Source organism: Artemia sp. Qi Xiang Cuo, chromosome 13 (assembly GCF_049724085.1).
Source record: "Artemia sp. Qi Xiang Cuo chromosome 13, ASM4972408v1, whole genome shotgun sequence".
Classification (NCBI taxonomy): Eukaryota; Metazoa; Arthropoda; class Branchiopoda; order Anostraca; family Artemiidae; genus Artemia; species Artemia sp. Qi Xiang Cuo.
Window position 1 is genome coordinate 48,164,684 of NC_142806.1, and position 14,534 is coordinate 48,179,217.

The 14,534-nt window shown below is 35.3% G+C and overlaps 1 protein-coding gene across 2 annotated transcripts in view; it reads left to right on the plus strand.

Moving 5' to 3' along the window:
- Arl1 (ADP ribosylation factor-like 1) overlaps window positions 1-11,944 on the plus strand; it is a 46,023-nt gene extending 34,079 nt beyond the window's left edge. The window contains exons 3-4 of one of the 2 annotated variants that reach the window (XM_089099510.1): window positions 7,562-7,790; window positions 9,179-11,943. In XM_089099510.1, the coding sequence (XP_088955636.1) occupies window positions 7,562-7,790; window positions 9,179-9,388 (439 nt within the window). In that variant the 3' untranslated portion in view covers window positions 9,389-11,943. Of the gene's footprint in view, window positions 1-7,561; window positions 7,791-9,178 lie in introns of both variants that reach the window. The other variant, XM_089099509.1, reaches the window with a different exon arrangement.
- The last annotated feature ends 2,590 nt before the right edge of the window (window positions 11,945-14,534 follow it).

Genomic DNA, 14,534 nt, shown 5'->3' on the forward strand with positions numbered 1-14,534 from the left:
TCATTTTTCTGCACTTGAATTAATTTGCTCAGTGATTTGGGGAAAAAACTATATAAATCTAAAAAGCGAATTTTATTCGTGTACTCAACACCGGCGTCAACAAATTTTCACATAAATTCCAAAACAAGCAACTTTTCTGATGATTTATTTATGATTTTTTACCTAAAGCTTTCCATCACCCATGCATCCTCATCCAATGTTCTATTTCTTTGTAGATGTACCAATACAGGTGGCACATACTTTAGATCATATTTAGAGTTATGCATAAGAACCTGAAGAAAAAGTTGTGGTTTAATTTTTAAATTACACGAATTGTGAGCCCACCCTCGAAAGTTACTTTTTTTCGTTGAATTAGGGTCAATACGCGGATTGTGGTCCTGTACCGAGTTTTTTGGGGCAAGGGCATCCCTACACACCCAGAAAATTTTCCTATTTTCCAACGCCAGTTGCTCCTTATCCGACAATGCTATTGGGTAGATGATGCGAATTAATCTCTAAATTGTCCTTTTTTCCATTTTTATTAAATAAATAAATAACTTTTCCATGCTCCTTTCCACGGTCATAGTCAAAAAAAACTCTTAAAATTTCAGCGTCTTGTTGTTGTTGCAATGGATGTGTGCATAGGAACACGCAACTAGTTTGTGTTCCTTGACTATATTTGGCCTTGATGGGTCCGATACCTAAACCAGTCTTGTTTCACAATCCAAAGACATTTTATCAGATTGTAGAAGAGAATTTTGAAAATTTTTAAATTGTAAAATGTCTTTGTCTTCTGCTGGCATGTCTATCCTTTGAGTTCCATGAATTTTGAAAGGGTTCATGTGATCTGAAAACGTTCACTCAGATCTAAATGAGGAAAGGCACATGGGGCAATAGAAACATTCTCCTTTGTTCTTGCCTTGAGATAAGAGTCGACTTATTGCTGTGAAGGGGAAAAAATGACCATAATAATTCATATCTTTGGGAGTCTGGTAAATAACTCATACCCAATTTTTAACATTTTCCACCATCGGTGTCCTCACTGAGTACAAAACTCCTTTTTTATTCGGTTTTTTCCCCCATCTACAAATTCAGTGTCGTACTGGAGAACAACCACCCCCCACCCCAGAATTTAAATTGCTTTCTAGCAAATTCGTAATTCATTAAAGTAAACCGGATAATTTACCTATAAAAAAAAAAAATTTAATTTAGGGAAATTTTTACCACCGTTACGTGCAAGTTTGTCAAGATTTTTCATTGATGATTCATCTTTTAATGTCTTATGGGCTGCTGCTAAAAACGCATACTTAAAGCATTGCAGCCCTGTGTCAAAATACAAACTCTGAACTCCTTTGGTAGCCGACAAATCCGGGTGGCATTTAATTCTTTTACCCTTCCCTCCCCTTAAAATAAAGTTTTTTTTAAATCTACTGAGATTCAGATCCATGCATTCAATGTATAAAATGGTGGACCCACTCCCCCTCTCATTAAATGTATCCAAAGTCTAAATTAATTTACACGCCCATTTTAAAATTTTTTATTAAAGATCGTGGCGACCTGGTTAGAATGTCTTTCAGCCTTACGAAAAATTAAAATAAAAAACGTCCATAGATGTCTCCTGTTATAGATACACGTTTTGATTCAATGAGGCTTTCATTCCCCCCCGACCTCCCCAATTACGGATCTCAATCTCAATAAGTGCTCGAATTCTGTCGATATAGCTATTGAGAACTTTCACGGGATCATTTAAAATAATGTTACCGTTTTCCTCGGGAAGGCTAAAACCTACCCTGTATGTTTGCAAATGGTTTAGTATAGATTCTAACAGATAGAAATTAGGCAATTCCTGGGACATAATACTGTTTTCATGTCCTGACCCTGTTTGTTCAGGACTCAATTCAATACTTGTAAAGTTCTCATTAAAAATGTCCTCGGAAAAATGAGCTGATGTTGTATTACTACTATCTATACTATTAGGTGGAATGGTGGAGGAGGGTGACAGGGAATTGTCAATAACACCATCACATCAGGTGACAGGGAAATGTCAATGTTCAATCACATTGGGGGGATGTGACATGAGGTTCCCTAGTACATGTTCCAAGGTGTTTGGGGACAATTGATCGAGCCAGCCTGTATTGTCCTCCGATGGAATTTCGCTATGAGGACCCGGATCAGATTTACTTGTAACATCACCTAAATATTCACACATGAAACTATCTGCCCACTCTGGGTCCTCAAGCATGTTAATATCGCAAGATATGTCCTCCAGGCTGGCAATTTCCCCAAAAAACATCGTTAAGAAACCCTCTAAGCCACTCCAAATTCTCTAAAACCAGTGTAGGCTCATTCCTGAACTCTGCTGGTGGTGACAGAATTGGTTCTGTAAATATACTTGCTTCATCACTCAATGGTGCCGCTGGGTGTGCTATATTTTTAATTTGCATAAAAAAAAAGTTTTTTATTTTTTATGTAAAATAACCATTTTTTTTTATAGTTAATAAACTTTGTCAATTTCTCATAGTCATTGTCCAAATACCACCACCACCTGAACAATTAAAAGAAGAAGAAAAAAAAGTTACATTGCCTTATGTCTTTCATAATGTCAACTGAACATGTTAAAAAAAATATATTTTTTTTTAGTCGGGGAAATGTAGTCTTATTCTTAGAAGGGTAAGTTAGAACAAGAGAATGATAAAAAAACTAATGGTATTACTGAAAAAATATTTTAAAATAAAAATGCAAAATATGGGTCCAATTCGAGTGTTTGACCCTTTTCATTATAACTCAACGAAATCTGACCATCGTTCGACTGACGTGGTATGCTGTATGAACACTTGCTCCTCAGCTTCAGTTAACGGACGCGAATCCCATATGTCGGCGGTTTGTCGTGTTACTTTCTCAATAATCCGTATTTTCCTCTGTCTTTTGCCAACGGATTTGTTTGAAGTTGACCTGGGCTAAATAAATGATTGTAAGAGAGAAGAACTTTTTTCTCCATCCATATCAACAATTAAAGTGCAATTAAAATGTTGGAAGGTCCTTTTTAGAGCCCCCCTCCCCCTCTCCCCCCTCCTCCCTGGGAGAACCCCTGGGGGACCGGGAGCGTCCTTTGAGGGAGGAGGATCGAGGTATGCCCGTTCAAGTTGGGGGTATCGGACTTCACAACACAGTTCAAATAGAACAGTCTCTAATTCTTTTCTCAAATGAATCTTTTTCAAACGAAAATAATTGCCTGAGTTGGTTTAAACTATTATTTTCTTCGCATCATTGTGAAACGCATAATCGGTGATTATTAAAAGGACTTTCTTACCGCAAAAAGACATTCTGTGTTACAAGGAAACCTCTAATTAAAATTCAAAGCGGATGAAGTTGGCGATAAGAGCCCGGATGTGTGTGTGTGTGAAGGCTTAGTACAAAATATACGGCAGTTTGAGAAAAATTTGTTAAATAGTTAATATGTAATTTTTTTTTTTTCAAATATTTAGTTGTTGTTTAAAAGGAATGTTGGAATTATTGAATTATAATGTATATTTTTTATAATTTACAAGGTAAGTTTTTTTTTTTTTTTTATATAAATTCGTTATTATAATTAATTTATATATAGATAATTTTTTTAATTAAGTAAAATTAAATATTTTAGAAAAAAATTTTAATTTTCACTCATCAAAAGCTATGCGCCTGAAAAAATTTACATTATTTTTGAAAATAGGGATAGAAAAATATATACACTTACAAGTTCTGGCTGCACACCAGAAGTCTCTGGCATGGCTTGAAGAAGAGTGTCCCTCCTACCTTGATCAGATGAGGCTGAGGCGTTGTATGAAGCAGCCCATCCCCTTTTCAACTACATTCCATCTTGCTTTCAGCTAACACTGGGGTCAGAGGACCCTGGCATTAAGTGAGTCACGGTTATTGGTTGGTCAAGGTCATTTGTAGTTCTTCCAGCAGCATATTTGATAAAAGTTTCGCTTGTGGCTTGCATTAGTGCAGATTCGCTATATCTCGCCTTTTTTTCCAGAAGGGTATTATAGCACGTATCTTCTTCCTTTAAAAAAAGGCAAAATTTAGCATCTAGCAAAAATGCATTTTGGGTTTGGAAAATAATTCAGTTTATGTTAGGCATCTAAATTAGTGTAAAAAACATCTTGATTTCAAAATCAGGGGTTTTCAATTACTTTTTTTGAGCAATTTAATCTTAATTTTACAAAAACTGGGTTTGCCAAGAAATTTTAAAAAACCTTACTTGAGTCTTTTTTTTTTTTAAGACTGGGGGGGAAACACCCCCTACAAGTGAATGAATTTTAATGAAAATCACACCGTCGGATTCAGCGTATCAGAAAACTCTATTACATAGCTTTCAAGCTCATATCTGCAAAAATCTGCAACTTTGTATTTTTTTGCCAGAAGAAAAATACAGGAATATAGAAGTTAATTTGTAAAGACATCCATTTAGGAAAAGAAAAGTAAAATTGTTGTGCAAATAAAAGCTACATTAACTAAAAAATGTTCAGAAATTAAATAAAAGTTTTTTTTTAAAACTGAAAGTAAGGAGCGACATTAAAACGAACAGAAATTATTCCCTATATGAAGGGGACTGTCCCCCTCCTCATCACATCGCTCTTTACGCTAAAATTTTACCTTGTCTCACAACTTTTTTTTTTCAAACAATAAAAAACTTTAGCGTAAAGAGCGAATCCTTATGATTTCAAATATATCAGTTTTATCAAGTTTAGCAATAGCGGTCAAAAGTTATGTGCCTGAGAAAAATTTGCCTTGTTTTCGAAAAAGGGGGAAAACACCCTCTAAAACTTATAGAACTTTAATGAAAATCACATCATCAGAGAACCCTACTATAGAAGTTAAAAGCTCCTATCTGGAAGCTCATTCGAACAAAAATTATAATTTCTAATGTCCTTTTTAAGTAACCCCAAAAAAAAAATGGAGGGCATCTAGGTCCCCCTTCCACACAAATTTTTTCCCAAAGTCATCCGCTGTGACATCGGAATTAGACAAACCCCGGTTAAAGCCAGAGCCTGTTAAATTTAACCCCCCCCCCCCAAAAAAACTCTCACACTCTTTGTAACACGCAAGCTTTTCATTCAAAGCAGACAAATACATTATGTTAGGAAAAAGCTTTATTTCTGAATGATAAAGAACTGTTTTGGGGCTGTACCTCTGAAATTTGAATTTACTAGTAAAACGTTTTTCTTTATTTTTTTGGGAAATAAAAGAATGAAAAGTGTACTCACATTGAAAATAGAGAAATCCATTGTTTTCAAAAGTTAAAAATATATGGTGTACTATAAACAATGTCTTAATGCATAATGAAAATTGGAATGCAGTGTGGGGACATTATATCGGTTTTTTTTTAAAATTAAGTACATTGTAGCATGACAAGTTTTTTTTTTTTTTTATAAAACCGACCAATCAAGTTATTATATTGGACTAGCCACCAACTTTCTCTAATCGACTGACACACAAAAAATCAATGTCATAATAAAAAAAAAAACATGTCTGCCAAGCCATGTAGAACTCACTGTAATAGGCAAATGACCCTGGTAACCCAATTACTTGAAAGTACACACACAACCTGTTTGGTACGGGGGCCCCTCAGAATTCATTAGAAGGACTATACTCATAATTTCGTTGGTACAATAGTTTAGCAATAACCAATATGACATTTGGGCATAAAACGAAACAAAAATTGATAAGGTACTCTCAGTAAACTCTCATAATATCAAACTGCCGAACTTGTTGCTTTCTGTCAGCTAGCCCACATTGTATATAGAAAAAAAGAAAAAAAAACGCAAGTACATTATAAAGGCATACAGCGATGAACCCAACTGGCCTGTCAAAAAAAAATAAACAAACTTAACACATCAACAATACACATGACACATTAACATGATGCATTACATTTTTATTTATTTATGATTTCAGCGAGCGCTGGCACAAAGCTCTTTCTGTAACGCTCAGCTCTTGCATTAATAGGATTACGACGAAGATTATTCCCAAAATTAGCGCAGAGATTAACACGTCGGGATGCCAAGGTAGGAAGGTGGAGTTCCTTGAGGAGGAGAATATAAGGTATTTTGCCCTGACAGTAATTAATTCTCAGGGCTCTTTTCTGGATAATTTCTATCCTATCGGACGGATCCACCGTAAGGCCAAAATGCCACACTTGGCAAGCATACTCAAGCAGTGGATGGATAAAAGATATGTAAAAGCGGAAAATATGTGATTTTGGGGATGAAAATTTAACAAATAGCTTAAGGAGGGACAGAGATGCACTAGCCTGTTCAACAGTAAAGCAAATGTAGGCAAATGAGAGAAAATAGAGCAAATAAAGTAAAACTAAAACAAAAGGGAAAATGCAAACATCACTTTCATTACCTTATAAAAGTTGAGCTAAGACCAACAAAGAAGGTTGTTGATTCATGCCATATAATTGTATTAAAAGTTTAAGTAATTCCGCAATCCATTGCTTGCTTTTTGGCAGCTACCCTCTGTATGTTTTTTTAATTTATTTTTGCTTTGATTGGCTACTGATTTTCGTTCATGAAATTAAATGTTTACTTTTTACAGTTAATACGAAAAAAGTCAAATAATTACAAATTGGAAATATTAGCCTTCAAGCTAATATTATAATAATAAAAAAAAACGGTAAAGGCAGTTTCCCCTTTAAGTAATAACATCTCAAATAAGTAGCTCCATGAAAAATGTGTTTGATCTCATTGTCTAAGTCACAATGAAATTTAATGTTAAGACGATGTAGGCCACATTTTGTGGAAAAAAAATGCCTTGTTGCCAAAAAATTTGCCTTTGGTATTCTAGCCAGGGGCAAACAAAAGACAGGATGTCCTTGAATGAGAAGTGGACTGGTTATAAGAAATAGTTTACAGCTATTCAGAACTGAATGGGAGGGAGTAATGAGTGAAGCTGTGTGTAGGGAGAAGTGGAGTAGGTGTGTCTATAGCTTTGCTGACCTTGGCAGCATAGTCCTGTGATTAGTTATTTGTAGTTGTTGTTACATGATCGTTTATTTTTGTCTGTCTTTTTATTCTCTGTACCCGAGGGATGGAATTTTACCTAAAGAAACGATGAGGTCTTAAATCAATTTTGATTTAAATAAATCGTATTCATCCTATTTAGGAATCGTAGCAAAGATGTAAATGGGGCTATTCCATCCTAAACGAAGTCGTTTTGAGGGTAGGCCCTTTTGTACAATCTCATATTTTCTCCAAATTTTACATAGTCATTTGTGTTTATGCTTCTTTGGGGGGGAGCACCATCATTCCAAAATCAGTTGGAATTGAGACCACTAGACTTGTACTTGATTGAATCTGGAAGTCCAACCCTTCCTAAAAAAAAAAAAAAAAATGATTTCCCAAAAAATTTCGAACCTGCTATAGTCCCCGCGTAGGAATCTCGAAAGTGAACTAAGAAATTTTCAATGTTGTCTTTTGCACTTTTTATAATGCAAATAACTTGAAAATGCTGACATCCTGGTCCTTATGCATTAAGACACTTTTGAGGGTATTAAATCCTTTCACTTATTGCTAAGCTTTTTTGTCTATCATAGGTTGCAAGTGGGAGAAGTTGTGACCACCATTCCAACAATTGGTTTCAATGTTGAACAAGTCACCTATAAAAACCTGAAATTTCAAGTATGGGATCTTGGAGGGCAAACTAGTATTCGACCGTACTGGAGGTGCTATTTCTCAAACACTGATGCCATTATTTACGTTGTGGATTCAGTTGATAGAGATAGGATGGGAATTTCCAAGCAGGAGCTAGTCTCAATGCTAGAGGTAAAACTTATGGTTTAATAAGAATATCTGCGTTTCTGAATTAAAATTTCCTGGTCAAGATAATTCGCAAGAGCATTGCTGTGATGAGCTACCCTCCTTGTTTCTAAACGAGTAGACATCATATTAAAGAGCTCATCAGACGTAGAATCCAATATTTACCTGTAACATACCATCTTTGTTGCTTGGTCGAAACGTTCTTGAACATGTGAAGGATTTTAGTTCCAAGTTCAGTCATTTTTTCCTCTCTCTCTCTCTCTCTCTCTCTCTCTCTTCCTCTCTCTCTCTCTCTCTCTCTCTCTCTCTCTCTCTCTCTTTCTTTACAAAACGATTCAGAATGAAATTGGCCTACGCATCTGTTAAAACAGAAATAGTGTCTCTAGACTTTGCCTACTTTAGCCTTGTATCTCCTTAATCTAAAACTGATGCATTTAGGATTATTTGGTAGCGTGTGAAACCCAGAGTTCCAGTAGCCATCATAATTTTGGAATTTGCCGAATTGTAAATCGTTTTTTTTTTAGTCTGAAATAAACATCAGTTTTTTTTTATTCCATATAAGTGTGATCCAAGCTTTCGTTTACTTTTGGGCTGGCACCTTTAATGTAACATGGCCGGGATATTGAAATTCAATAACTATATCGTGTAACAAAAATTATGCTATTTTTAAGGTGTTTTTTATCTGTTTCCTGAATCAAAATAGCAACTTAATTTCTGAAGAAAATGTAGGGGGAAAACAATATTTTAATTCTCTGCAAGTTTATTAGCGATGTCGGTTACTTTGTATTATATTTAGGTTTAGCTTATGTTCTGGTTTAGTTTGAAGCTTGCTCCCTCATAGTAACAGTTACTTGGCCAGGATCAAGTATGGAAAAAGTTCTAAAGCTATCAGTAGTAGAATTCGACAGAATTCCAAAAGCTGGCAAGTTTGCCAACAAATTTCACTAGGCCATGAAAACTGCCAAGTAGCATTGCTACTATGCTACCCTACCTTTTCCACGGTGGGCCAAGATATTGAAATTCAGCTGCAATGACGTTTAACAAAAATTTATGCTATTTTCCAGGTTTTTTTATCTCTTTTTTTTCACAAAATAACGACATAATTTCTAAGAAAAATTCTGAAAAACAACAAATATTTACATCCTCTGAAAGTTTGAAAAATATTACTGTTTTTACAGCAGTAATAACCTAGTAAAGAGATATTTTTGCTGATAGTAAGCGGTATTTAGAGTTCAGTTTTCTCAAATCCATATATTGTAAAAAATTTATATTTACTTTTAACTAACCTAAGTATGGTAGTTATAACTTTTATTGCCAGGGGAGTTACCCTTGTGTTCTTGATTACTAAACAGTTCAACATATTTGCCTCCTTTTTAATTTACCTACTTTTCTAGGAAGAAGAATTAAAGGATTCAATTTTGGCTGTATTAGCGAACAAACAAGATATGCAAGGGGCAATGTCTGTAGCTGAAGTGCATCAAGCATTGGGTTTAGACGCTCTTAAAAATAGAACTTTTCAAATATTCAAAACTTCCGCCATCAAAGGTGAAGGTCTTGATGCATCTATGGACTGGTTATCGAATGCTCTTCAGAATAAGAAATAAAGTGGAATTCTTTTTGTGTCAGAAGCTTGAGTGGTTATGGAATAACAATTGTGTGTGCTTTGAGAAATAATCTTTTATTGTTAGTTGTTTTATTCCAGTGAGAACTTTATTTTCAGTTAAAAAGATTGAATGGGAATATTGTTTCCCTAGTTATTGATAATTATTTGTATACAAAGCTTCTTGGAGTTGAAATGGGACTAGTTTGTCTTATTTTTGTTGTTTTTCTTTGTTTTAAGGGAATTTTGTAGTTTTTTTCAATGATAGTAGACCAATAGAGTCTATGAAAATTTTAGTCTTTTCAGTATAATGAAATCTCTTCAAGGCCTGTCATTGCTTAAAATCTGATATTCAAGCCCTTTGTCGGACATTAGTGTTGAGGCACAATCACTTTCAACCAATCATAATTTATTTTTTCTTTTCTCAGAGTTTTAATTCGTCAAAAGCCAGTCAAAGGGCTTAGACATTGGTGTATAGCTAAATAGGCATAGGAATGAGGCTGCAGCTCACTTTAAATGATTTGTAAACACGGCCGATAATCATAGACCTATAATTAGGTGTTTTGAATTTTGACATTTGACATTTTTTTTCGAATGCTGCAACGCTATCTAAGAGATGTTATTATGATTTAATATACATGTAGAAGTCCAAGGATCTCTTTCGAAAAGATGTTTGATCGAGAAGCTATTTATAGGAATTCATTTCTTAGCGTTGAAGATCAAACAGCATTAGCAAATAACACTGTAAAAAAAATTCCAACAGAATATTCCCAACAGAAATTCCCAAACAAAATGCCCAACAGAATAGTTATTTAATTTAGGTAAGTCGCAAGTTTGCTGAACCAGATTCGTTAGGCGTTACTGAGGTTTCTTGTTGACACAGCGGGACTCTAAGATAATCAACAGAATAAGAAATGATATTTCTTTAAGGAGGGGATATTGATTATGCCCTGTGCTAAAAATTGCAGTACTTGTGGTTGTTATTTTCTTTTAAGAATACAAATACTTGCCAGTGAATACAAGTCAATGTATATTTTGAACAAAATATCATACTCTTATATTTAGTAAGGGAATGCTAAAGATACATTTAAAAGTATCTTTCGGTGATGACAGGAGGTGCTGCCTTGTCTTAAAACAAAAGTGACAAAATCTTGTAATTGGGAAAAAATGCTATTTTCCTGGCAATTTTGTTCCAATCTTTAACATCTATCTCCCTGGAAAAGGTTCTACAGATACTGTTAAATATATTTATTGATATGACTATTCGTTAAAGTAGACAAAAAAGGGTAAGAGGAATCTTATCTGAATAGTATTTTTTTAAACAAGAATAGATCCATTATTACCAAGATCAGTTGTCGGTAATTTTAGAAAAAGAAGAAACACCAAAAAAAGGTATTATTACAGTCTACCAATTAAAAGCACGAAAAATAGTATTAACTCGTGCTTGCCACATGAGCCTGCAAAATCACATTAGTAAGCCCAAAAAAGTGAAACTTTACTTTTTACAGAAGATATTACTAATGTCATACGTTCAAATTATAACAAAAATTAACAGTATTACTATTTGTTAGTTAATAAACTGAAACAACCTGATATGTTTCACTTTTCGATTATGGCATCTTTTTTGGTTCCAATTCTTACAAGACAGACATGGTAATTTTAGAAAAAGAAGAAACACCAAAAAAAGGTATTATTACAGTCCACCAATTAAAAGCACGAAAAATAGTATTAAATTCGTGCCTTTTTCATTGCCATGGTTTTGTCACTTTTTGTCACCACTCCAATTCTGGCACATATTTACATACTTTTTGGTAGGAAATGTTTGATCGAATCAATTTTTTACCTCTTTTTCTTCTTTCCTCCCTAGACTTTACTTGTTCAAGGTTGAGTTATCTACTTTCTAAAATTTATGTTTTTTAAGGTGTGTAAATGATTATATTTTTTTCCTTTTGTATAAGGTAAACGTCAAATTTTTGAGTGTTTTGAATTGAAGAAATTCTTTCTGTTTTGTCCTTCTGTTTCTTACATAATCAAAAGGTTAGAAAAACTAAAGAAACCTTAGGATTATTTCTGCATTGAAGCAAGTTTAGTTCTGCCAAACAATTTACCGTTCTTTTAGCTTGAGAATTTGTTTAATAAAGAATGTTCTTATTAAATAATTTTTCCTTTACAGTTTTTGCAGAGGGAGTTCAAAACCAATTTTAACTAGAAGAAATTTAGCCAAGTTTTTAATGCTTCTAAATTCATTTAACTCAACTTCTAAACGGGGCGAGCTGTTTTAAGCATGTAAAAGCTCATTGGCTTTAATCGTTCTCTGTGTTTATAACCCTATTCATTAACGTAGTTGGGCCGAAAAACATCAAAACCTATTTGATGAAGCTAGCAATTTAGTTTTATTTTTACTGATTGGCCTCCATCTTTTGGAAATCAATTTCAAGAATTTCACCGTGTGCCAAGTTTATAAAAGCCAACTCTAAGAAGTCTGTTCTAAAATCTACTTTAAATTGGTTTCTATCTGCTATTTTAGAAATGCCAACAGCCTTGAGAGTAGGACTACATCGACTATCAACTTCAGCGACTTCAAAGTTTCTAAAGGTTGTACAATGTATCATATACATGTATCATGGGCATGGGCAGCGCAATAGCCTAAGTAAAGACCGATTTTTGTACATTGTATTTATTTCGGGGAGGGGGGAGGGTAGACTAGGGCACTTCGTATAGAAGGAGTTGTTGTAGAAACTTCAAAAGAGCTCATTCAATTGGAAATTAAGAGGGCTAGTGCCCTTTTTAATAGTCGAAAGTGATTGGAGGACAAATAGCCCCCCTTCCCCACGTCCATCCTTAACCCTAACACATCCAATGAAAATTCTGAGATACCCAATTTTGTTTAGTGTAGATGAAAAGTCTGGAAATCGTGTGTTTGAGATGACGCCCCCCCCCCTAGTCCTCAGGGCTAGGGTTTTAAGTTATGCTCTGGGGGCATATAAGGTTTTTATAGAAAGGGTGGTCTTATAAACTTTGTAGGGGCTTATTGGATTGGTAATCAGAAATCATAGTCCCTTTTTAAGAGTCAAAGTGATCGGAAGGTACTACCCCCCTCACACACACACACACACACGTCTTATTTGTTTTTAATGTATCTAATAGAAATTTTGAGAAAGCCATTTTATTTATTTTTTCCGAATATCATATAACAAGGCTTTTGGGGTTGTAACCAACCCCAGAGCCTGGAGGCAGGGGTAGTAAGTTATGCCCAGAGGACATTTCAAGTTTTAATTGAAGGGATAGCTGTATAGACTTTAGATGAGATTCATTTGGTTGAAAATTGGATGTTTTAGTTCCTCTTTAAAAGTCAAAAGGAAAGTAGCTCTGACTATCCCATTTTTCAGCAGACGCATCTGATAGAAAATGGTGAGATAGCCACTTTGTTCAAAATAGTCCAAAAGAACATATAACAATGCCTTCAGGGTTGACACAATCCCCCAGAGCCCTGGGGCAAGGGTTGTAAGTTGTGCCACGGGGGAATACAAGGTTTTTATGGAATGAGTGGTCATATAAACTCCAAGAGTAAAAAATGATGGAGGCCAACTAGCCCCCACCTGACCACTCTTTTCACCAAACGTATCTGATTGAAATTGTGAGATAACCATTTTGTTAAAAATAGTCCAAAGAACATATTACAATGCCTTCAGGGTTGACGTAATCACCCAGAGTCCTAGGGCAAGGGCTGTAAGTTATGGCATGGGGGCATATAAGGTGTTTTGGAATGAGTGGTCATATAAGCTTGAGATGAGGCTCATTTGATTTGAAAGTGGAAGTTACAGTGCCCTTATTAAGAGTTAAAAGTGATTTGAAAGCACACCCCCCCCCTCTCCACGCCCACCATTTCTCCAAACACATACAACCAAAATTTTGAGATAGCAACTTTGTCCAGGATACTTGAATGGTCCGGAAACTATGTCTTTGAGGATGACATCCCGTCACAGCCCTCAGGGCAAGGGTTGTTGGTTATGCCCAGGGGGCATATAAGATTTTTGTAGAAAGGGTAGACGTATATACATCGGAGGGGGCTCATTGGATTGGTAATCAGAAGTTCTAGTGCCATTCAGAGTTATCAGAGTGCAGCTATTCCCCCCCCCCCCCACACGTCGTGTTTTTCCGAAATGCATCCAATAGAAGTTTTGAGATGGCCATTTTATTCAAAACGGTCCAAAGATCATATAACATGGCCTTTGGGGTTGATACTCACCACCAGAGCCTGGCGGCAAGGGTTGTAAGTTATGCCCCGGGGGCATTTATGGTGTTTATGGGGTGATAGATTGTATAAACTTAAGAGGTGGCTCATTTGGTTGAAAATTTTGACCCCCTCACCGGAGGCCTCAGGGCAAAGGCAGTAAGTTAGGCAATTTATTCTTTGTTCCCATATTGATTGTGTTATTGACAAAAGATATTCGTGTTTGACTTCTACTTTCCCAAAATACGAAGAGGATTAAGATGAGTCTTTCAGGGAATGTTGAGGGGATTGTTGAACTAAACCAAAACATGCTATATGCATATGGGTTGTCAAAAGGGCGTAACTCAGGAATGACTGAGTATATTAATTTGGAACTTTCAGGAGATGATCAATTGACCAAAAAGACAATATTTGCACGCTACTGTTTATAGGGGAGAATATGAATTGACCAAAAAGGCAATATTTACACGCTACTGCTATTAGAGCTACCACTGCTACTACTATCACTAAAACTGCTTCTTCTTTAGCGATTACTACTAAGGCTGAGGATATTGGAAGAAACATCTGAGGAAACGTTGAGGGGAAATTGAGCTAAATCAAAACATGTTGTGTGCATACAGATCGCTGATACGGGCTTATCAGCAATATTTTTGGAACGGCTTATCATATACAGAGGAAAGTTTGGGGGCATCATGAGGGGGATGCTCAGTTGACCAAGAGGCGAAATGTACATTCTACTACTGTTATTAATACTTTTACTGCTACTAATAATAATACACTATTACTATTGCTCCTATTACTACCATTACCACTATGATGGTAGTACAATTAAGGCTATGCGTATGAAGGTGAAAATTTTACAGAATATTGAGGGGAAACTTGAACTAAACCAAAATAAACTATGTACATGCAGGTT